Source organism: Phycodurus eques, chromosome 3 (assembly GCF_024500275.1).
Source record: "Phycodurus eques isolate BA_2022a chromosome 3, UOR_Pequ_1.1, whole genome shotgun sequence".
Taxonomy (NCBI): domain Eukaryota; kingdom Metazoa; phylum Chordata; class Actinopteri; order Syngnathiformes; family Syngnathidae; genus Phycodurus; species Phycodurus eques.
In genome coordinates, this window is record NC_084527.1 from 3,031,034 (window position 1) to 3,054,848 (window position 23,815).

The 23,815-nt window shown below is 45.7% G+C and overlaps 2 protein-coding genes across 2 annotated transcripts; one reads left to right on the forward strand and one right to left on the reverse strand.

Annotated features, from left to right (window-relative positions):
- The first annotated feature begins 69 nt into the window (after positions 1-69).
- tmem127 (transmembrane protein 127) lies at positions 70-3,210 on the forward strand. Its single transcript, XM_061673277.1, has 3 exons — positions 70-785; positions 863-1,027; positions 2,031-3,210. The coding sequence occupies exons 1-3, from the start codon at positions 548-550 to the stop codon at positions 2,339-2,341; spliced, it is 714 nt and encodes a 237-aa protein (XP_061529261.1). The 5' UTR covers positions 70-547; the 3' UTR covers positions 2,342-3,210.
- Positions 3,211-6,826: 3,616 nt separating this feature from the next.
- Positions 6,827-22,176, reverse strand: igsf9b (immunoglobulin superfamily, member 9b). The gene is made up of 19 exons (XM_061671100.1): positions 22,153-22,176; positions 21,855-22,062; positions 15,731-15,877; positions 14,965-15,116; positions 14,678-14,795; positions 14,268-14,409; positions 13,863-14,008; positions 13,634-13,776; positions 13,398-13,538; positions 13,188-13,304; positions 12,943-13,093; positions 12,719-12,830; positions 12,457-12,632; positions 12,138-12,376; positions 11,918-12,002; positions 11,656-11,826; positions 11,530-11,566; positions 7,720-11,328; positions 6,827-7,176 (listed from the first exon to the last, which is right to left on the reverse strand). The coding sequence occupies exons 1-18, from the start codon at positions 22,174-22,176 to the stop codon at positions 8,031-8,033; spliced, it is 5,607 nt and encodes a 1,868-aa protein (XP_061527084.1). The 3' UTR covers positions 6,827-7,176; positions 7,720-8,030.
- Between the last annotated feature and the right edge of the window lie 1,639 nt (positions 22,177-23,815).

Consider the following 23,815-nt stretch of genomic DNA (forward strand, 5'->3'; position numbering starts at 1 on the left):
TTTTTAAGTGGGGAAAAAAAGTGAAAACAAGGGTATTCAACAGAAAGTGACACATGCTATTTTCACCTTCGCCAATAGGGGTCAGCATTGGTCGTTATGTGCGTAGAGGCCAGTTGAGCAGTGGCGAAGAAGAATGTCGTGAACAAGGAAGTCAATAAATCTACAGGCAGCCACGGTCGGTTTCCTTTTGTTTTGTTTGTTTTTTTGGTTTCCTTTTTTTTATCGTAATCGCTATCATTTTTTAACCAGGACAGTTATTAGGATTAACGAAACCAGTTTCATTCTCCGTATTGACTTGGTTTTTGCGTAATGGTCGACGATATTCGACGTTAGCGGTGAGCTAGTCGTGTGGGCTAATAACGTTGCTAACAGGCCTGAAGCCATCGGCTCTGTTCACCGTTTGTCAAAAGCGAAATATTTTGGGACGGCGGTGATCGAAACGTTCGTTCGATAACGTTGAGTGTAGCTGAGGTGGCTCTTGGGAGCGGAATCGTTAAAACTAAGTGCACACCAACCAACTGCCGCAGAGCGAAAGGAGCGGACGAGCATGTATGCCCCGCCGGGTTCGACCGTTCCCGGAGGCCGTGGAAGGAGAGGGGGCAGCCCGTTGCCCAAGCAACCAGAGCGGAGCCTGGTGTCGGCTCTGCCGGGAGCCCTTTCCATAACCGCCCTGTGCACGGCTCTGGCTGAGCCAGCCTGGCTCCGGATTCATGGAGGCACCTGCCCCAGACAAGAGCTCGGAGTGGCGGATGTCTTAGGCTGCGTTGACCCCAAGCTCCTGGACGGTGAGGACCAGGACTCGGCCTCTCCACGCAGCACGGAGGCACTTGTATGTGTGTGTAATTCTGACTTTGTCTTTCAGAATACTGCGTGAACCCTCAGACCATATTGTTGCTGCGAGTGATCGCCGCCTTCTGTTTCCTGGGCATCTTTTGCAGCCTGACTGCATTCCTCCTGGATGTGTTCGGACCGAAGTACCCAGCTCTCAAGATCACACGGAGATATGCCTTCGCGCACATCCTTACAGGTCAGCCTTCCTGCCACCGCCTGCTGCTTCCGGGTCGTGTTGGAACGATGCTACCATTCTTGACTTCGAAACGATATCTGCATAAATTGATACCGATAAAGAAACGATATCATGGCCAAAAACTAAAAGAGCAGTAAAAGCTGTGGTCTCATAGATGAGCAAACATGAAACTTTTAAGTCTAATAATATTAGATAGTGCAGGATTTTAAAGAAAGTTGTTTGAAAATTTCTCACTTGATGCACCTCAGCTATTGGCCATTTTTTTTCTTCTTCTTGCAACTGCTGATATTGCTTAAAAAACAAATTTGCTTCACAAGATGGAGCACACATTTCTTTCTTTCCTTTTTGACTTATTGTCTGGGGAGTTTCGTGATCGGAAAAGTGGAACGTGCTCAGAAGTGTCATATGTGGGAAGTGTTCCTTTGGGGTACCGTTGTGAGCAGATTATTATTAAATTAGGATCATTTATTTTCATACTTACTGTATATCTTACACAAGCTCTTTAAACTGAGAATTTACACATTAACTATTTGATTTATTTTTGAATAATTAGAAGTTTTAGATAGTATGTAGTATTCTTATATCTGTTTGCATTTGATTTCTTGAATTGAGTATGCTTGACGATGGTGCTTTTTGGCCATATTGGAGGTGTTTCCGCCTGTGCTCTGAGTGGCTTTGTAGTATCGATTTGCTTTCCCGGACTGACGGCTATGTAAGCAAAAATTGTTTCCATATCTCGACTCTGCGCTTCTCTCTCCACCGCTAGAGGTTGTGGCCATTTCTTTGTCTCTCGTATAGGAGCACTGTGGTTACAGACACTACTGGCTCTTTCGCGTTCAGGTCTTAAAGTATTGACGCTCGAAACGTGCTTTTGTTTAAGTTTTGACTGCGAGATTGCGATCCTTTTCTAGTATCGGTGTATCCTCTAACCTCACTTTTGGAAATGATTTGTTTACATGCGTGTCATTTCCCTAACCGCGTTGGATGCGTTCCTCCCTCACAGTGCTGCAGTGTGCCACCGTCGTCGGCTTCTGCTACTGGGCCTCCGAGCTCATCTTGTCACTGCAGCAGCAACACAAAAAAAACCACGGCTCCCTCGTGTACGTCGCCTTCGCCATCAGCTTCTACCTGGTGGCGGGGGCGGGCGGGGCCTCCATCCTCGCCACGGCCGCCAACTTGCTGCGCCACTACCCCACCGAGGAGGAGGAGCAGGCTTTAGAACTGCTCTCCGAGATGGAGGACAGCAGCGAGACGTTTCCCGCCGACTATGACATTGGCAACCAGTTTCAGCCTCCGCCCGCGTACACGCCCTGACAAGCGGCGGTGGCGTTCGCTTGAGGAGGCGACGTGCTCGCAGTCGGCTTTGCAAATACTTCTATAGTTGAACACGGCATGTGCAGCCAGTGCGCACGCTCCATGACTGACAAGCGCTTGGGTGCATGAGCGCTAAGAAATGGTTGTGACTTTCACAGATGACGTATATTTGCATGTAAATGGCTCGTCGGGCTTGTTTCTTCATCTAAAGCAGAGTGCTCAACATGGCTGATGAAGTCACTGATGGTGCAGCCTGATCAATACTGATTTTCTTTCACTATTATCCAAGCAGGCTGTCGACCGCCGGTTGATTGGCTCCTAGCGTGCTTTGAGCATTCTTTTGTCCCATGTTTTAACAAAAGGAACGCAACAAAAGTACAGAAAACCACTTGAGGTATTTTATACAAAATAACAAACAGCCCTTATTTATTGATTAGTTAGATGTCTCGCTTTTGCTTCTCTGTCGCTGGTTTAGTCTTGCGTGATCACGTTCTGTGCTTACGAGAGAGAACATGTTTTCTATGCTTTGACTCACCGCCACGGATGGAGGTGAAGGAAACCGTTTTGCTATTAAAGTACGATTCACACTCAACAGAAGCCTCACTGCAATGAGTTGTTGTCCTTTGTATTCCATTGGTTTCAATACAACTTTATTTGTACTGTGTGAGCCAGTAGTGTTTCGCTTCATGTGAGATCTTTTGCGTGCTAATCTTAAAAGCGTCTTGAAATTGTGATTAGTTGGGTGAGCCAAGTTGGTTGTGTGCTTTTCTGTTTCACAAAGTTCCTGCTTTGTATTCCTGGTTTTCAGGTCATGTGTTCGTCACTATGTAAATATTGTTTATACATTAAAAAAATAACTCAAACTTCAACGGAACTACTTTTCTTTTGTGTTTTGACATTTCCAACTACAAATTGACTTTATTGCCACATTGCACATATGTCCAAAACTATTTGGACCCTGAACACGAGGTTTTTTTTTTTTTATTATTTTGATTTTATACACAGCGACACCAGATTTGGAATAACCAAGTTGTGGTTTTAAATTAAGACATTTCACAAAAATGTATTTCACCATTTCAGAGTTGGCAAATTTTTAAGATGAGCACTACATCCATTTTCATCAAACCACAATGTTGTACAAAGATAGTATTTTATTCACTTTTTTTTTTAAAAGCCGGAAACAAGGCAAAAAGAAAATACAACAAATTGTACCATGTTATGTAGTTACATTACATGATTTACATAACACATTACATCGTAGCACAGAGTGAATAAAAGGTTCATAACGGGCTAAACAGCTGGCCGGCAGGGAAAGGTGAAACGTTCACATCAGTCTTCTCAGAAGATGCAGTTAATGTGGTGACGTCACGCTCTGGACTCAAATTAAAATGAAATAAATACACGGGCATCCTTCTGATTCTTCTTCAAACCATAATTTGAAACCCTAACCCTTTTTGAAAGCCTAATCCCGTTTTGAAACTATAATATGAAACCCTAATTTGAAACTCTAACCCCATTTTCGAAACCTACTTTGAAACTAACCCCATTTTCAAACCCTACTTTGAAACCCTAAACCCATTTCGAAACCCTACTTTGAAATCCCAACCTCATTTTGAAACCCTAACCCCATTGTCAAACCCTAACTTGAAACCCTAACCTTGTTTTGAAACCCCAATTTGAAACCCTTATCCTGTTTCGAAACCCAAATTTCAAACCTTAACCTTGTTTGCAAACCCTACTTTGAAACCCTACCCCCATTTTAAAAACCGAATTTGAAACCCCAACCCCATTTTGAAACCCTATGTTGGATATATTGTAGAAGTTATCATTTATTTGCTTAGCTTGCATAAGTATTATGGAGAATTTTTAGAAAGAAAGATGTCTCGCCTTCAAGAAGATGACTCAGCAGAGAGAAGGACGTGGCCGGGACGTGGCAGGTGTTGGTGCCATGTTTTCACCTTGAAACCCTCCCCTTAGTGTGTTGTGTCTTGTAAACTTAGAAACCTCCCTATTTTCAAATAAATGCAGGAGCGACGGGAGAGATTGTTTCGAGCGTGTTGAGAGGCTGTAACCTGAACAATCTCCCATGCGCCCTCCAGCGTCTTCATTCCTTTTGTGTCTATTCATTATAATGTTGGGTAAGATAAATCCATCACCCTACTTTGAAAACCTAACCCTGTTTTGAAACTCCAATTTGAAACCCTAACCCCGTTTTTAAACCCTATTCTGAAATCCCAACCCCGTTTCAAACCCTAATTTGAAACCCGAACCCCATTTTCACACCCTACTTTGAAACCCTAACCTTGTTTTGAAACCCCAACCCTTTTTTGGAACCGTAATTTGAAACCCTAACCCTGTTTTGAAACCCTGTTTTGAAACTGCAATTTGAAACCCTAACCCCGTTTTTAAACCCTATTCTGAAATCCCAACCCCATTTCAAACCCTAATTTGAAACCCGAACCCCATTTTCACACCCTACTTTGAAACCTTAACCTTGTTTTGAAACCCTAATTTGAAACCCCAACCCTTTTTTGGAACCGTAATTTGAAACCCTAACCCTGTTTTGAAACTCCAATTTGAAACCCTAACCCCGTTTTTAAACCCTATTCTGAAATCTCAACCCCATTTCAAATCCTAATTTGAAACCCGAACCCCATTTTCACACCCTACTTTGAAACCTTAACCTTGTTTTGAAACCCTAATTTGAAACCCCAACCCTTTTTTGGAACCGTAATTTGAAACCCTAACCCTGTTTTGAAACCCTAACCTTGTTTGCAAACCCTACTTTGAAACCATAATCCAATTTTCAAACCCAAATTTGAAACACTAACCTCATTTTCAAACCCTACTTTGAAACCCTAACCTTGTTTTGAAACCCTACTTTGAAATCCCGACCTCATTTTGAAACCCTAAAACTCTCTTGACACCCTATTTTGAAACCCTACCCTGTTAATTCCACTTCTATTGTGAATGTTATTTCTATGTGCCAGTCGATGCCGGCTCTTAGGCCTGCATCGTTCTCTCTGTCGTCTTTGTGGCCTGGACGACGGCATCAAATCGTCGCAGGGTTTCATTCCAACATCACCGGCGAAGTGTTGGCTTTGTATTTGTCCGTTTTTTTTTTTTTGTCTCGTCATTTTAATCGCCTATTTTGTTGTTTTCCTCCTTGTGGTCTGCAAGTTGATTTCAATTTTACGGAGTTTTCTCTGTGTCGCTTGTGTGTGTTCATTTTTTCCTCAGCAGCATCTCAACAAAGCTGTTGGAATCCCCAAATCAACAAAATGATGAAATCACTCACTATTGTTTTAAATTAGCTAATTTCTGTCTTCATTGTACTTCATGTTTTCTTCTCAGAGAGTCTGACTGTTGTCAGGTTGTTGTGTTTGCTCGTATAAGCTGGGCGCTGCACATTCATTTGCAACAATGGAATGATGTTTTGTCATTAACTACTTTTGAGACATTCGAAGTGAGCCAATCAGAATCGAGCATTCCCCTAGACCATTGCTTAATACTGTGTGCTCTCACATAAACATTGTCGCTGCACTTCCAAGAGTCTCAAAAAGAAAATGAGGATCAAGATATATATTTTTAGACATTCATCTTTTTTTGTTTTATAAACTAGAGCTGTCGTAACAGTTAAAATGAATACTTTTCCATACAAGTTTCCATTCTCCATACTTTCCACACTTCCTTAGGGACCCTGCTTTTTGTATGACATAACAAAATAAAAGTATGAAATCAATAATGACTGAAGATCTACAAGCTCTTTTTTTTTTCAAATAAAGCAATTTATTCATTACAAACATATAAAAGCAACAAAACAATATATAGAACTTTTGAACAAAACCTCCAAAGTCATCACTGCAGATGTAGATTCTCATTTGGGGTTATTTTAGTAGTAACAATTCTGAAACGATGTTACAATGTCAAAGCTTTCCATGTGACCAAACCAGCTTTTGCCATTTCTCTGTAAGGAACAACAACGACAACAAAACAAAAACAAAAAACCATGGGAACAGAGTTTATAAAAGACTGAATCATTCACAGTGCTGTCTTCACATCAGTGAATTGTAAACATGTTTGCATATTAGAACTCACTTCAAAAAACATGTGAGCAAAGCTCAGAGCAGAAAAAGGCAAACAACATTTTCCTGGGTTACCAAGTGTCATTCAACTATAAATACATTCCAGTTGAATTCTGACAAGAATGCGAGATTTGCACATCTCAACAGATAATAAACATGCCGAGAGATGAAATGGGAGCGAAAGGGGGCCAATAAAACTCAATTGTCTTGACTTAGAAGAACAATTAACGTCACCAAATGCCCTGAGGTGCTTGAACTAAAGGTTAAGAAGAACTTTAATTATATTAGATTTGAGTACAAGAATGTCAGTAGTAGGGGAGAGGGTAGGATGAAACACATTTCCGTTTCGGAACAAAATAATTGTCATAAGCGTTCTTTTTTTTTTTCTAGTTGGAAAAAAAAAAAAAATCTTAACCTGAAATAACACCTTCATTGTTTCGTGAGCTGCTGGTTACACTAAAGCAGTTTTTTGTCTGTGTCTGATTGTCAACAAAACCCCAACGCAGTTGCCCGAGCGTTTATGAAATTAAATAATCCCTTCTCAGCAGAAACAAAAACAAGATAATACCATCAGATGACAACTGTGGACAAATCGCTTTCCAGTCCAGTATTGTATTTATTTTTTTTTTTTTTTTTTTTTAAGTCGGCTCGAACAGACGATTGAAGCTTTTGTCTTGAGGTTTTTCCACGTGTCAAGTGAGACTGTTCAGACCGCTGGTGTCTGCTACTCGCTGTCTTTGTCAGGCGCACCTGTGGAAACAAAGAGCATCGCAGCATTGAAGTCTTGCTCTGAACAATGTTACTTTTTTCTTACGCAATTTGCATGCAAGCACGAGTCTGCTGAACATAAAAAGGTGTGAGTGACATGCAGGAGCAATGAAGGGAAATCGAGGCAGAGAGAGCAGCCAGAGAGTGACGGACCGAGTTGTGCTTCTAGAGCAGCGCTGAGTTGGTGTCAGAGTCCGAATCGTGTCCAGGGGCGGGGTAGGGCTCGTGGGAACGGATGGACTTCTGAGCCCGCCTGTACTCTCGGTACTCCTGCCGGAGAGCGTTGAAACGTGCCTCGCTAAGGGATTGGCGGTACTGGCTGCAAGGTGGGTCGGAAACAGTTGGGCAGGCTGGGGGAGACGGGCCTGGGGGAGGGCATGGGGGACAGGTAATGCATGGGTGGAGGTTATGGGAAAAAGCTCACGATAATCACAGCACGTAAGGGGAAAGCAAGCACATGCGGCACCGTCACATTTAACGCCACTCGCATTGGCACATGCAACAAGATCAAGAAACTGACATCACCTTTGTTTCTTTGGTCCTGGAGGCCAGCAGGTTGACCACACGCAAGCCTCCCTGCGCTTGTCTGAAAATCCGCTTGTGACTGATCAAACCTCAAGGCCTCCAGGACTTCAGAGTCCACACATGCGTCAGCAGAATCCCACTCATAACTCTCATCTACTGATGTGTTCCTTCTACTGGAATACACAAAAGCAAAGCGTCAGAATGATACAACAGCAATACACAGGAAGTGAGATGAAAACAGTGTCATTTTGGCAACAAGAATCAATCCCTCCACGTTCCGTCTGTCGTCTTTTTCCGCGTGAGGTAACGTTTCACCTTTTCGATCTCCTCTCAGGTGGGTCCAGCTCAGCTCTGTGCCGCTGACTCTCCTCGGTGGTTTCGGGGGAGCTGAGCAGTGTGGGAGTGATGGACAGTGACTGGCGGAAGAAGCCGGCACTGCCCCGCCCGCTGCTCTGACTGGCATAGCTGGCCCTGCCGCCTTCTCGGACCTCCCGAGGCTCGGTCTCGCCCGCCCTCCTCATCGTCCGCTCTGCCTGTCTGCAAGCTTCCCCTTCCCTCTGAGGGAAAGGCACGCAGTAGGGTGAGGGCCAGCTAATACCTCTGGGAAGGTAGGACCTCGGCGGCCCCGTTCTGGGGTCCATCAGCCTCGCGTTCTCTGGTCTGGGTCCTGGCCAAGGGTGATGACTGGGGACTGGGATGGAGGTGGACATGGGGAAATACTTGTACTGAGCAGACCTCAGTGTATCTGGATAGGAGGGCGACCACCTTGAGGGATCAGGGAAAACAGTCGCCTGCCTTCGTGGCTCGCAGTGTTCTGACATTGGAGACACTGAGCTTTCTCTGGGTGGGTACATGGAAGGGGTGAAGTAGGAAGGACTGGATCTTTGTGCACATGGGGGTCTCTCTAAGCTCCCCATGGTGGGACGCCTGAGGGGGACGTACTCTCTCCAGGAAGGACCTGGCCTGAGAAAGGAAGATGGAGTGCGACCTAAACTGTAAGACTTCACCCTGACTTCCGGCTTCGGGAACTCATCCCAGTAACATTTCTCCGAGATGTATGTCCTCGGGCTCTCAAAGTGCTCCCATCTCGGGGAACCAAAACTGATAGATTTCTTAAGGAACGGTCGGGGTGGTCCCGTACCTGAGCGTGCTCTACAAGGGCCGACGCTTAAGGATTTCTTCAGAAATGGCACCGGGGCTTGACTTATTCGCGATGCAATGTTATTGGTCCTGTTGCCCTGAGAACTTTGTCTTTGGGTTTGCTCTGATAAAGGCTCACTACTGTCCACAAAGCTGGGAGAATGTTTTGACACGATATCTACCATGCCTTTTGCGGCACTGAGCAAAGTATGAGCTGGTCTGGAACCCAGTCTTGACTCAGTGCTTTTAGTCTCAGCCCGAATCTGTGTTTTTTCATTGTATAGTTGTTTGCTTGTTTTTGCTGGAGCCGCCGATAGTGGTCTTATGTCGTCCGGAAACCTTACTCGAAGAAGAGGCTCCCTTGCTTCAACCTGAGGCTGACAGCCATGTTTTTCTGGCAAAAGTGATGGTTCAAAGCAACCCTTCATTTTAGTTGATTCAGTTTCTGCAAATTCCTGGACATGAACCTCCCAGTTTTTAGGGACTACATCAGGTTTAACCACTATGGAGTCTCCAGATTTTTGGTCCACACATTGTCCAGTAGAGTCTGTAAGCTCAGGTTCTTCCACAGGTTCATCTACACTCATCTCAATAAAACCTGGGAGGCTCAGGTATTCCAGAATCGCACTTGTCTGCACTGAGGACATTTTAGGAGGAGATGCAGCTGGCTTGGTCTTGAATGGCCCTGACATCCTGGGGCTAGAAAATTGGGATCGTTGACTTTCAGCTTCTTCTATAAGAGTCAATGTTGACATAGGGCTGGGACTATCAGAGAAAAGACATTTTTCACTCCTCCTGGAGCGTGCTCGGACACCTTCTCTTTCTGATTCAAAGCTTTGGTGCTCATCGCAGCCTTTATGCCCACTGTCTCTGGGATTTGACTGAACTTGAGGCTCATAGGGTAAGGTAGAGATACCTGAAGGACTGGGATCCCTTGTGGCTGCGTATGATGTTGAAACAGTAAAAGCTGGACTTTCAGAACGCTTACTGTAGACCAAAGGACTTCGAGAAGCTGAATCCCAATTCCGACTGCCATAAGCATATGAATTCCTGGACCGAGAGGGTGCACCTCCAACACTGGTTTCCCTTAGCCCGTGTGTCACGGACTTACTACACATATCCGAATCTCTCTGAGGACTCAATGACTTGGCTCTGGCCGATGTCGCTAAACATGGAACGGTGGGGTTTTCAAATGTCACATCTGATGAAGGCATTGGAAGGGAGGTGTTCTGAGTCACCTGAGAATGTGACGAATCAAGAGCAAGAGAGTCCTCTGCAGTTTCTGCACCCGAATGAGAACGCTGTAACTGCTGTAATACTGCCAACGTGATCTCCCACTGGCTCTTTGCTGGAACAAGTTTCGTTATGGCTGTAACGGGGCTAATGTCCCACTCAATGTGAGAAGTAGGAACTCTGTCCGTGGGACTACTCGTGCTCCCAAAGTAGCACGCCCGTCGATAGTCTGCAAGCCGACTCGTGTGGCCTGAGGGCTTGTGTTTTTGACGGAGCGTAACATCTTGTAGTTTCCATACGGGCTCTTCATCTGACTGGGCTATGCTACACTGAGGGCCTTCTTTCCCATCATCTTGGTTTCTGTTATTGGTTGTATAGCGTGCGAGCTCACGCTCCATTTGCTCCCTCTCCTTGGCCAGTTGGATGCACTTTTTGACGCTGTCGCTCTCCAGTTCACTATCAAGTAGTGTGATTAGTGTGCTATTATCAGTAAGCTGACTGGCCATGGGTTGATAGCCTAAGGACTGTGGTCGGTCAGCGTCTCGATCCAAAATGTAGGTTCTCCTTGACAAAATGGGGAAAAGGTCTTCAGTGCGGGCTGGCATGCGATGCCTTTTCAGAGAATCGCAGTTTTTTTTCTCACTGGTGTCTGAATAGAAGCTCGCTCTTTCCAGGAGGTTCTCCGAGCCATGTTCCTCATCAGAGTAAAAGCAGCCATGACGGGAGAAATTCCGAGCAATGGCCCGCACTCTTCCAGGAGAGGAGGAAGGCCTACTCAGCTCCAGGACATCCACGCTAAGTGGCGAATCCTTCTTCTCGTCCTTGTCGGAACTTAAGATACTTGATTTTGGGGAGTCCCGAAACGATGTCCGGTTGCTTCCTGAGCCACTTGCGCCACCATTACTCTGCAAGATGTCCTTCAAATTTTTCTTGTTGGAGGGGCTGGAACTCTCTATCAGAGGTTGGATGATGAAACGTCCATCTGGGCCTCTGTGAATGGACTCCAAAGATGTTGGAGAGGGAGCCTGGGACCCCAAGTGGCTCTCGAAGAGCGTGTAATGCGGTGGTGGAGATGAGTTAGCCAAAAGTTGCTTGCGCTGGTCTTGATATTCTCCTCGACTGCCTTTATCGAAGGAGGAGCGGTCATACTGTGAGGAGGAGCTAGGGAAGAAGGGAATAGGAGGACACAGCTTCAGCTTCAAGACACTGTCTGGGCTGCGGGGAGGAGAGCGAGCACTGAGGGGAAAAACACAGACAGAATATAAAATGATCATGACGAACACTTTGGAAATGGAACGTACGAACTATGCAGGAAAGAATTAAAACAAACATATTGACGACATGAGACACAACAATTTAAACGTATTTGCAGTTTTCTTTCTGTCAGCCGTATGATAATATTTAATAATTACACATGAAATCAATTGGGACACTTACTCTATGGATGGACTCTTCTGGAAAGCAGATGGAACATCTATGACAAGAACAACATCATCAAAAAAAGTTGTCCAATTAAAGAGCTTATATACTGTTTTGCGCCTAGATTTGTCAATCCTGCTTCACCTTGTTGTCTCTTCCTGCGCCGACGCTCTCTCCAGTTTCTCATGTAGCAAGCTGTTGCTAATGAGAGCACAATGGCCATGAAAAGGAAGCACACTCCTCCGACCACACCCGCCAGCAGAGGCCCAGGGGCGAGCTCCAAGAAACCCGGGCTCAGCGGGTAAACCTCCATCCCTGTCGCCCGATCAGTCGGATCTCAGTTCGTCAAGTTTTCATTTGGATTTTGCAATAATATGCAAACTTTAACTTCTGTAATTGACTGTACCTGCAGTAGATATACTGACAAAATCACTCGGTTCACTGCGCACTTGATTGCTGTGGGACATCAGCCGCAGATCGTAACGAGAGTCCTGAGAGACAAGAAGATTTGATGAAGTCATCTTAAGCAACTTTAGCATCAACAATGCCATTTGGAAATAACTACGATATTAAGACATGAAATCAAAAAGCATCTGTGCCGGCAGATACTAAGAAATACGCCTTACGCGAAGCAGTCCCTGTACAAGGACTTCACTCTCATTGGCACTGATGTTGCTGCTAAGGACGAGCCACTGGCCCTGATTCCGACGAGCTTGCAGCACAAAACTTGTCAGCGGAGAGGATGGATCCACAGGCGGTGACCACTGGAGGAGAACACCTTGTCTGGTCCGGTTAGCGGACAAGATGGTGGGCGGTTCCAGTGTGAGCAGAGTGGCGACGACAGTCGGGGCTTCGGTCGGCACAGCTAGGAAGAGAACGCAAGATTTACGCCCATGCCGCTACAAAAGTGGCTAAAAATGGCAGGCTGCAAAAATATTCACAAACCTCGGGTTCTTACAGTGACAATTTGACTGAAGGGTCCAGAGCCGAGTTTATTCTGAGGTAGGACACTGAGCTGATAACTGGTCGCAGCCAGAAGACTGGTGACCAACAGGTAGTTCTTGGATGTGGGCACAGGTAAAGATGCCCATTCGTGTTTACCTCTTGACGCCTGCTTGACCCTGATTTCAAAGGAAGAGAAATATTAGTCACTGGACTCCCGCGTCGCGAGATGAAAAGTACAACATCCATGTCGTGCGCCGTTTACCACACGGTGTACTTCTGGGTGTAACCGCCATCGAACCCAGGCACCCAGGACACATTCGCTTGGTTGATCTCCGTGTTTACAGATACTGAAGAAACTGCGTGAGGACTGGTACCTGAGAAACATACAGAACCAGTTTAACATATGTGAAAAGACACAGAAATACATGCTGATTAATCCCCCATTACGTCGGTTTCAAACGCTTATTTTGACGCGGACCCACTTACCCAGCACCATGACGACAGTGCCTGCGCTGGCAGTTGCGACACGGTTTGAGGCCAAGCATTCCCAGCCCCCGTGGTGGTCTTTACTGAGAGGCTGCAGCAGGAGGGAACCATTAGCCAACACAAAGTATTGAGAACGGGGAATAGAGCCAATCTGGTAGGGGAGACATAATCCGTTAAAAAAACAACAACAAAAAAACAGACACATTTGTACAAATCTTATATGTTCATGAGCAAAAAATGTGCACCTTGCTCCATGTTATGTTCGGCACGGGATCTCCACGAGCTTCACAGGGGATGACCAACTCTCTGCCCACCTCCTGAAGGTACTCAGGCCGAGGAGGCACTTGGAATGCGGGCGGATCCTGGAACAGAGACACAGCCTTTGTCACATTGCGCAATGTGCGGGGAAAAGCGCAGAAAAGCAAAAGAAACGCAGTGGGAGAAGCCTTGCGTACCTGCAGAATGACCTGGGTGGGCTCAGACTGACCCATGGTGCCGTAGCTGTTATATGCAGTGCAGCTGTACATGCCCACGGCGTTGTCATTTGCTGTCGCTATGAAAACCGAGCCCTCCGAGTTCACCATCCACCCTGGGAGCTAGATAAGTCGCAGATGTCAAAATAATCTCTCTACTTCTGATGTGACACACGCGTAACAAGAGAGACAGTAGTGTAACATATCTCACAACTTACATTGTCGAGATTTAACTCGTTCCCATCTTTGGTCCAGTTCACATAGAGCACAGGGGGGTCCGCCTGGACAGGGCACATGATGACGCCCTCCATGCCAGAGGGCAAGTAGGTTTCCCTGGGCATTCGTACGACTCGAGCAGGGTCTACCATACAGTCGGGAATTTGCAACCAAAATAACAGATTTATGGCACTAAACGAGGACTAGTTTTTCACACAGATGAATTCTTACGTTTCACTTTGAGATGTGCTGAGGCCGAGGGCGGAGTCAGTATCCCGTTCGTTGGGATACAAGTGTAGTTTCCGGCATCTTCTGGGATTAGATTAGGGATCAAAAGGGTTCCGTCCACCAAAACCTTCACTCTGGACTTTAGCGACCTAAGACAACACAAACAAAGTCCGTTTATACATTTTTTTGTGATCAGAAAGAACATCATTTGAATTTGAATCTGTAATGAATTGTATTATCAAAGCTTTGCAGCGTACGAGTATGTATGACAGTAATCATATATATCTTTTGCTTCTCTATGGAATCAGATGAAGGAATCGTTGTGTTTTTGATCTTGTAAGACATAAGATACATCGAAATGTAATAATTGGCAAGATAAATCATGCTACTAGGGATGATAAGACTCACTCGATATGGTAAACATTCTGCCCTTGTTTGATCCACTCATATGTGAGGTTGGAAGGGTAAGAGTCAGCCTGGCACTGCAGAAGGGCATCCTGAGACATATTGAGAGTTGTGTCCTCTGGCGAGATGATGATGATTGGGGGACCTTCATTGACAAAGCGCAAGAAAACGTCAAACAGCAGCCGATGTTGCAAGTGCAGTGCACACCTGTACGGATTATGTCCCTTATTGTTGTAATACGGGGAAATGGACAGAAGGTGGCACTACGGGCCACTGATTAAAATCAAATTTTCCGTTTAGGGTGGATTACGGTACTGCATTTCCAAATGCTTCAAACCTGGTTTCGCTGGCAAATCTCAGCACGTGTTTAACGGACAAGAACACCTTTGTCCCTTTCCGTTTGCAACACTCACCTTTGACCTGCAGCTGCGTCGTGTGCGTCAGGTTGCCCTCCGAATTGGAAACGTGACATTTATACACTCCGGAAACGCTCCTTGTGGCTGAGGCCAAAGACAAGGTACCGTTGAGCACCTGAGAAAGAAAGAAAGAAAGCGCCCGAGGATAAAAGGAAGGGAGAAAAGTTGGCGGACAAGACGATTATTGAGGACTCGTCAAAGCAATTTGCTGCAATGGAATCGCAAGGTTTCAACTTTCGAGTTTGAATGAAAATGTATGAATGCAATACAGTCAGCTGCCTCACTTTGATTTTTTCACGTTTGTCAATCGGGGTCTCATCCTTGTGCCACACGACGGTCGGGCGCGGGTTGCCCTGAGCGCCACAGCTGAGCGTCAGCGAGTCTCCGAGCAGAACCTCCACAAAACTTGGTGGCGTCTTGATAAACACCGGCGGAGCTGAAACAAAACATATTTATATTTGGTTACATAGAAAGGTAGTCGTGGTTCTGGCCCTCATACAGTAGAGATCCGGTGGAAGTTGTTCGATAAGAAAAACATATTGTTACATATTGTCTTTCTGCTCTTTGCGTCCCTTGGACCATCTAAGGTCAAAATAAATGCAACATAATCGAAACACAAGATTCTTTTCGTATTGGGATTACGTCACCAATTCTTTTGTGGCATGTATTCAAATGAAATACAATATGTGCACGAATGCACCACTGTTATGTACAAGAATGAAGAGTGTCCTGTGGATATCTGCAACCTGATGCCCCACATGGAGGCCTTTCATTGATGGAGTCTGCTTCTCACATTCAATAACTTCACGTGCTGTGTGGCACAATTGTACAAGGATAAGTGACCAGTATTTTCAGCTCTCCAATTTGAACACTGAACAAAAAAAAACAACCTTCAGGACACACAAAAGGCAAATGTTTTCTTGCGACAAGTTGTGCTTATGTTGTACACAACTGTGAATTTGGTTTAGCCTCACGCTGCCTCTGATGTCAACAGTGGAAGTGCCGGCAAATGAGCGGCTCCCGTTTGGGCAAAAGCCTGCCGCGCTGCACCTGTGATGGAGAGGAAGGTCCACGTGCCGTTCTGGAAGTCGTCCGTTTTGCTGTCCAGGAGCAGGATGCGGCACTCGAACCAGCCCTCGTCCTCGAGGGTCAGCCGTTCCACCAGCAGGGAGGCGCCGCGGGTCAGAGAGACACGCCCTGCGGGGGTCCGAGAGAGGAGGGGGTCAGCGCGCTCAGGCGGCCAGACGGCCGCAGTCAGCACATGCACGAGTGGAGCTTACAGTGGAGATGACACAGGCATCGTTGCACAATGGCCACAGCCGGTCAAAACATTTGCGTCCCCTAACAAAAAAGCTGTGCCGCTCATATTTAGAACAAATAATTCACTATTTATGGCATCAGGAGAGATAGCAGATCTATCTCAAATTTGAGTCCGTTATTAAATTCTGTAATGATTTGTAAGGTTGAAATGATATGAAAACACAACAATAGGGCCGCAACTAACAATTACTTTAGTAACCCATTAATATGTCCATTTTGATTAATCGATGAATCAGAATCAATTCCTATCCCTTCTTTCAAAAACAGGACATTATTTCAAATTGACAGTGCAGAAAATGCTCAAACAAATGAATTATGATTCGGTTCAGGGTATACGGTCTGTAACATCCGTTAGAAAATGGGGAAAAATATGGAGCATTATTTTCCTCGGTAAAGGCAAATCTTTGCAATTGTCCTATTTTGATGAAACACAAAGATAACACTGGTCTACAAGAAATATATTGCTAAAGATTTTGTCGCTCATTTGGGACAATTTTGATGTGTGTGATGTGATCCAAATATCACATCGGTTTTGCTCAATCGGGTCAACTTTTTGAACGATGGCCACATGTTTTTGTTTCCATGTACAGCTCGTTTGGTTTTAGAGGTTCAAATAAATGGAGGTTCGTGCATCTGAATTTGAAACAGTGATGACATAATATTCAAATTACAGGTGCTGACTTTTAACAATGTCTACTATTCAATTGACAGGAGGCAAAGATTGTTAACATTTGATGAATGAACTGTTGACTACATGGCATAAAAACCTGACCTGAACAAAAGAAACAGATGTCATTTTCGGATTCAGCGATGCAAAAATGTCCGAAATCAATTGAAAAAACATAGTTTGCAACCCAGTGTAATCAGTCTGCTTTCAGGAAGCACTTCGGAAATGGGACATTATTTTCTGTTCAGAGGCTGACATTTTGAGTATTTGGACTAAATGATGAATCGATTATCAGAATGGTTGTGGATTATTTTGACGCTCGATCTTGGAACAGTTCAAACTCACAGTTGCACGCATGCATGCCTGCACACTCTCGCGCACGCAGAATCCACTCTCCCCCTTCCCTGTACTTCTTATACTTCCCTTCTAGGCTTTGAAACTTGATCTGTCGGTTGCCTGGTGACTGCAGCCTGAGGTTACCCCCGCCTCTATTTCTTTCCTTTTATTCTGTCTCTCAATGAACTCCTTTTTACCCCTTCAATCTCAGCCCTTTTAACGACAGGAGGGTGTGCGCGGCAGGGGAAAACACACACGTTGTTCACACCGCGCCGCGGCCAAAGCAGTTTGAAGGTAAACAGAGTCAATATTGGGAAGTTCCCAGCATTCCGTCATTCTGGTTTGCGGGGGGGGGAAAGTTGTCGTACGTAGGCTAATTGTAACGTTTGTTTGCTCCTTTTTTATACTATCATGCGAGGTATTCAAGCTAAAGGTGCAATTCTTTACTTTAATCGGTTGGCACATCAACACCAACACAGTCAGACTGAATAAGAGAGAAAATAATGACAAAATGCTGTCCAACCTTGAAGCAAGCAAAGCGCAAAGGAACATAATGTCTTCACTATTGACTTCCCCTCACAGAGAATCGTCTGGAACGGAGCCTGAAAGCCACGGAACTCATTTAACTTTCGACACGGCCTCAAGACAGGGTGAAACTCCCGCTGTGAGTGTAGACGGGCAACAATGGCTTATAATTAACCCTGCATTCCTGACTGGGGCTGTCGCTGCGCTTAATGGTCACGTTTAATAATTGACTGAACTCGTCAAGCCTTGGACGGGCAATACTCGTCTCTCGAGACGTTCCATTAAACTGATGCCTTGAATCCAAGGTCAGCATTGAACAAACAAGCGGGGCGGGTCACGGAGAGAAGAAATGTGCAGGAAAACAGGTGAGGGAAAACCTTCAGGCATGTTGCTCTTATTTCTCGACGCAGGATCCTTCCTATCCACTTGGATATGGAATGAAATGCAATTTGCACTCTGAGAGGAAAACACTGACATGAAAATCACAAAAACAAAACTAATACGCTTATGGCTAACGGCTCTTTTATAAAAAATAAATTAAAAAAAAAAGAAAGTGCTGATCTCATGGGTTCAGCGTCACGTGGCAGCGTGTTGATTTTCAAAATTTCACCGCTGAGGGACTGCAGCTCCTCCGTTGGACGTTTAACCCTCGCGCTTGTCCATCGACGACAAAGGGACGTACAGCCCCCCACTCTGCATGCTCGCTCGTTACCATAGCGACGAGACCGTTTAGATTTGAATTCAGTTGCTGTAGAAACATGGCTGCATGGATAGGGGCTTGTTGAACATGCAAGCGGGAAAATTAGGAGCCTCGAGACAAACAAAAGGCTGACACTGAGTGATAAATGTTTTTTTTTTTTTTTTTTTACGTTCTAGTCTTGGAACTCTGAACTCAAACTGGCTCAGATCTATAAGGCTGCGTTACATGGGCCGACAAGCACTAACAATCATCCATCATACGAGAAGAACAACAACCATGGAAGTGAATGAGAGGTTGTGGAGAGGTGACTCAAATTGTGCGCATCAATAATCCGCTGACAACCAATAAGAGGCTCCGCAACTCCCCTACGGACACATTCCTCACGCCCTCGACTTCAAGGGACAAACGTTATTAGACAGAACGGCAGACCGAGCACACCTTCTTCCTCTCGCTCCTCTCCCTCCGAACCGGCTTCCTTAAAACCAACCCTTGTCCCTACAGGTCAGCGCATGCAAGCGGAGATGATGGGAAGGCCTATTCACAGGTGCCGTGTGGATCTCGCCAAAGAAGCTAGACTCAAATTCTCACTGTGCGGTTTGCAGGCTGGAGAAGAACTCGCATATCGGAGCGATGAATTCCGAGTTCCGTCTAACTAAAAGATGTAAACGCGGTCCATGAGATTATCCTGTGAGATACATTATAGCAAGAGAGGAAGAAAGATTATTTAGTTTGGAATAGCACCAGCACTGCTTTTCTTTGTCCGTCCGTATGTGCGTAAAAGAGCGGGGCAGAGGTGCATTGTGGGATATGTTTTGATTTGAATACAATCATAAGTCTGGGACCCGGCCCCACGCTTTTGACAGCCCCCCCCTCGCGTTCCCCCAAATTTCCCTCTTCAATCCTCCTGTCCCCCTAATCACTTTAAGCCTCTTCTGAATAGCTCTTTGTCGTGATCTAGATTACAGTTAACTCTGCCCCGCTCACTCTGTCCAGCTCCGTTAACCCCTGCGCCGTTAAGCACGCCCGCCTCACGTGCCAACTTTCACCTCAGGCGTTGACGCATTGACGCACGATCACAGAATATTTATTAGCCTTGAATTTTAACTTTCATGACTCTGGCCTATGCTCGTCATCTGAAACGTGATCAGTGGGGAAAAAAAAGAAAAAAAAAAGGCGTAGAATAACTTGGCTGCTGCTCCAAACCAAAAAAAAAAAAAAAAAACACAACATCTTTGCCAAATACTATTTTGGAATAGTTGTATCAGGAAAAACAGGTTGTTGTAGGATGAAGAGGGTCAATTTCACGTTACTGATGTTGTTCTAATTGTGATTTTCACTTTAAGCAACAAAAACAAACTATTTAGTCTTTAATATTAATTACTGCACATTCAGCTAAATTCACCTCACGGGATTTGGATTATTGGTTTCAAACACCTAAGGCTAAACTACTTAACTGAGGGGGGGGAAAAAAACAAAAAAACGGAACTTTTCATCACGAGGAAAACAAAATGTGTGGTCTTCAATCACGCTTTGATCGCTTGTATCCTCTAAATAACCTCCAACACATTTATGAATACACTGCTTTCCATAATAAAATCCAGAATTGGCATCCTGTGTCGTATTAAATCATCTGTCACTTATTGTGCAAAGTACAACTTGGGCAAAACGTCCATTTTAGATTATGGCTTTATTATTTACAGATCATCATATTTGGACTTCCTTGCTTCATGTGATAATGTCTTTTTGACATCCATGCTGATGGACACGCATGTGTGTGTGTGCGCATGCGTACGTTTGCGTGTGCGTGCGAGAATGCCGGAACCTCTCCCATGCTCAAAGGGCCCACTGAGAGTATAATGAAGGCCTACAGAGACTTGGGGGCTTGCCCATTGTTGTCCTAGCCTCAGGTCCATGATTTTCCTCAGCGCACGGGAGCCATTTGATCTCACGCTGCAACAGTAAACCTGCCTGACACCAACAGACCCCCACTTTTTTTTTTTTTTTTTTTCCTTCAACAAATTCACCTCAAACAGACTATAAAAGCGTGTCAGTCGGAGTTGATCTGGCCGTTTCCTCTGTTGTGTGTTCACTGATGTTCAGCGCTGCGGGGCATGCAGGATGTGAAACGCGAGAGGGCTGAGGGATGCTAATACCTTTCGGATTCACTTGAAGCAGACCACCACGATTGGTGTCACAGGAAGGATGCCGTCCTGTAGTCTTCTCAAATACCTGATACATCCATTTAATGGCTTCAAATAGTCGCGCTGGATGTTGCTTGCTCTTTAATTTCACTTTGAGACGGAGCAGTGTGAGACAAAGTTTTAAAAGGCTTGTACAGCTTTATTTACCTACACTGAGTGTACCAAAGGTGGACCACAAAACTCCATGTAGTCTAGTCTGGCGCCGTAGTACCGCTATAAACTGCCAATATACCGCTTGTGTAAATCCGCCTCTGAACAGCAGGGAAATTCTAAGTTTACGGTTATATTGAGGGATTTGAGACTTCAAAGTAGCAGTGACACCCTGGTTTAAGTTGCCGATCTCAGACAAGTTGGGACAACGTTCTGGAAACTGCCACCAACTCAACAGTCATCGTAAAACCCCCGCCACTGTAATTTGAGGGTAAGATACATTTGAGCAGCAACGCTGACACGCTTCACACGCCGCCGTCTGCCTCCAGTGGGAGGGGAGGCGGAAGGATCTGAAGCGGACGCGGGTAAAGCTCAAAGGAGATAGCAACACACCCACGGGATGGCTGCGGCAAAATACCGGGATGTCCCGGAGAATGTTATTTACTCCGTCAGGGCTGCAAAAGCATCAGATGACCGCTCAGAAACAATAGCGTCGTTCACGGCCTAACATGCATAACATGTAGCCCAATTGCTCAGTGGAAGCAGCCTGTTTGTGGCTGTCCCTGCCCTCGATCAATGTGGTGTCATTCAATTCCACAAAGGTGCACGTTACGACACCGTAGGGGCTTGTCGACTTTTTGCCGGTCAAACGCAGCGCACATGTACAGTGCGTGAGCGTCCGAGCGCATTTCCATGACCTATTTGGGACAGGATGCGATGTTGGGTGTCCTAGTGCTCCTGTTGGTTTTTCCAAAGCGAAGGGAGGTTGTGATACCCCTCTTTGTCTTTTGTTTAGGCGCAGACAATGACGGGATTATAGGGCTCCAGCAAGAAAACTCCCATTATCCGCCATGCTTCATCCTTCCTCCTCCACTCGCGATCTCTTACTGGGTCACCCCTCTGCATACTAATAAAAAAAGAAACGCCGAGCCCCCACCTGCACTCTTAATCCCACCGTGCGCAGCGCTTCTTGCACCCTCCCCCTCGGTCTTTGCAGAGCTGCCCCACCCCCTTTCATTGCCTCCATTTAAACATAAGCATCCTCGCCCCTTTTCCCACCGCTTGTGCTCAGACAGGAAATCCACAGACTGAATACCTGCTTCAATTCTCACTGTTTGAACGTGTGCAAAATAAAACTCAAAACGACTGACGAAAGGCCTCATGGCCAATTTCCAAAGTTTCAAAGTTCCCGTTCGGGGACAACATTTATGACGGTAAAATGTCCTTTGTTTAGTGAATGAGAAAAAGATTTAACACGAGATAAAAAGATCTTACCCTTGTAGTTGGGATGAACTCGAGGAGCGTACACTCCGAATTTGATGAGGATAGGAACGCTGTAACCGAGCCGCACCCACTCCACCACGTGCAACGGGAAGAGGTTCGGGCTGGCGGCGCCCTTCGATTCTGGAGCGAGACTGCAGCCCAGCTCCGCGGAGGCCCCCTCTCTGCCAGCGAACCGCTGATGACAAACCTCGCGACACACCTGGCAAAACGAGAAGATATGATAAAGCACAAGGCGCATTCTGAATCGATAACACAAAAAGACACGCACAATATCTGTAAGCAATCAAACCCTATCCACCACGATGTTCCCCATACAGTATCGTGAGTTTGCCATTTTGTCGTGTCGTTCCGATGTGTAGCGACTATACCGCTCGTAATGTATCCCACAATGCATCTTGAAAGGGAATGAAAAACAACGCTCACTAGAAAATCCAACATATCCCAGGATGCATTGCGCAGAACAGAAAAAAGATTTTCCACTTCGACGGGATTGTTTGATTTTCGGCATGATACAAATTCACGAGTTGTGGTGCGAAAACATCTTTAACATGAGTAGAGCAGCACATCACAACACGGATGGACGCAAAGTGCTTTGTTTCTATTGCTTTTATAAACTCCACTCATCTTAAAACAACATGATGTTAGAATTTATTTGCTCACTATTTATTTTGGGAGGTGAACCAGCAGACGGTGATCCAGTAACTGTGCAACAGCGATGACATATTTAACTGCGTGCCCCAGTGGTGTTCAGAAACATTTCTTTATAGCGCACTATATAAAAATCCCTACATAGGGAAATGTGTGACTGAATTCCAAAGACAGCCTTTGAGCCATTTAAAGAGAGTAATGGCTGCCAGACTTTGGGGTGAAGTGCTCGCTATTGTACAAATATTGTCTTTAAATGAACCAAATGGAGCGCTCACAATCTGGAGCGGCGCTTGGGCGAGCACTTCGCCGCGCGGCGCTCGCTGTGAACGTGCCGCGCGGGGATGTAAGACAAGGATGTTCCATTTGGTGACGAGATCTTACGGTGGCAAAGCCTGCAAACACACTGCAATCCCATTAGCGACACCTGAAGTCGCCTCTCCTCTGTATCTCGGCGAACTCCCTCGCCGCCATGTGCTCACGTGGGCGTGTGCGCTACCGGGTGCCAGCGTTTGCTCTACTGCTCATCTGGCCTGGTCATGACTTTAATCCCGCAGGGGTGGGGGGTGGGGGGGGGGGGATACTCAGGCCTCGGCTGTGTGCTCTCTCCAGCCGACCTCTCACCACCCACTGGGGTACACACGTTTAGAAGACCAGCGCAATCAATCCCCCGACCCCCCTTACACACACACACACACACACACACACACACACACGTATGCACTAAAAGAAGCATGCCTGCGGTGGAGAGCGGCGTAAATCCCAGATTGATCTAATTCCACACCCAGAGATGTTATTTAAGTTGCATTTTGGCCCCAATTCTCCGTCATTTAAGCGAATTGCTGTGCTATAACCCTTCCTCTTAACAGAGGGAGCTGTGCCAGTGTGCTCATCGTCCCGCTGCCTACACCGAGCGTGGACAGTTTAACAGCAACACGTGCCAACAGCTGAACGAAGCTTTGACTTTGGCAACCAGTTTGGCAAAGCGATGAAGGCATGGTGACCAACACAAACTACTAGTCTTTTAACCGAGTGTAAATAGCCAGAGACGGCGCCGCTTTGTCATTGAACGCCAACATAAATGCGCATAAGCTCAAAATCTTCACTCATGAAAACCCAAAGTTAAAATGATGCTCTCATTCTGATTTTCAAGTGTGCTTAAAAAAGATTTAACGGGTTTCATTGGTAATGTAATGTAACGTAATACGCTTAGTTCTCGGCTTAAAATGTAGTACATTATTGTACGGTTTAGTGCTTGGGTTGCTTTAGTCCTTGTACGCAGCGTAAACAAACATTTTAGCAGTTGT

What these genes read in the sequence shown, in the direction of transcription:
- tmem127 (XM_061673277.1), top strand. Translation starts at nt 548, where the DNA reads ATGTATGCCCCGCCGGGTTCGACCGTTCCCGGAGGCCGTGGAAGGAGA. An exon ending in TGACCCCAAGCTCCTGGACG is followed by an intron (nt 786 to 862) that starts GTGAGGACCAGG and finishes TTTGTCTTTCAG; the next exon opens with AATACTGCGTGAACCCTCAG. An exon ending in CTTCGCGCACATCCTTACAG is followed by an intron (nt 1,028 to 2,030) that starts GTCAGCCTTCCT and finishes CCTCCCTCACAG; the next exon opens with TGCTGCAGTGTGCCACCGTC.
- igsf9b (XM_061671100.1), bottom strand. Translation starts at nt 22,176, where the DNA reads ATGGGGAACATCGTGGTGGATAGG. An exon ending in GGAACATCGTGGTGGATAGG is followed by an intron (nt 22,063 to 22,152) that starts GTTTGATTGCTT and finishes TCGTTTTGCCAG; the next exon opens with GTGTGTCGCGAGGTTTGTCA. An exon ending in GACCTTCCTCTCCATCACAG is followed by an intron (nt 15,117 to 15,730) that starts GTGCAGCGCGGC and finishes GTTTTGTTTCAG; the next exon opens with CTCCGCCGGTGTTTATCAAG.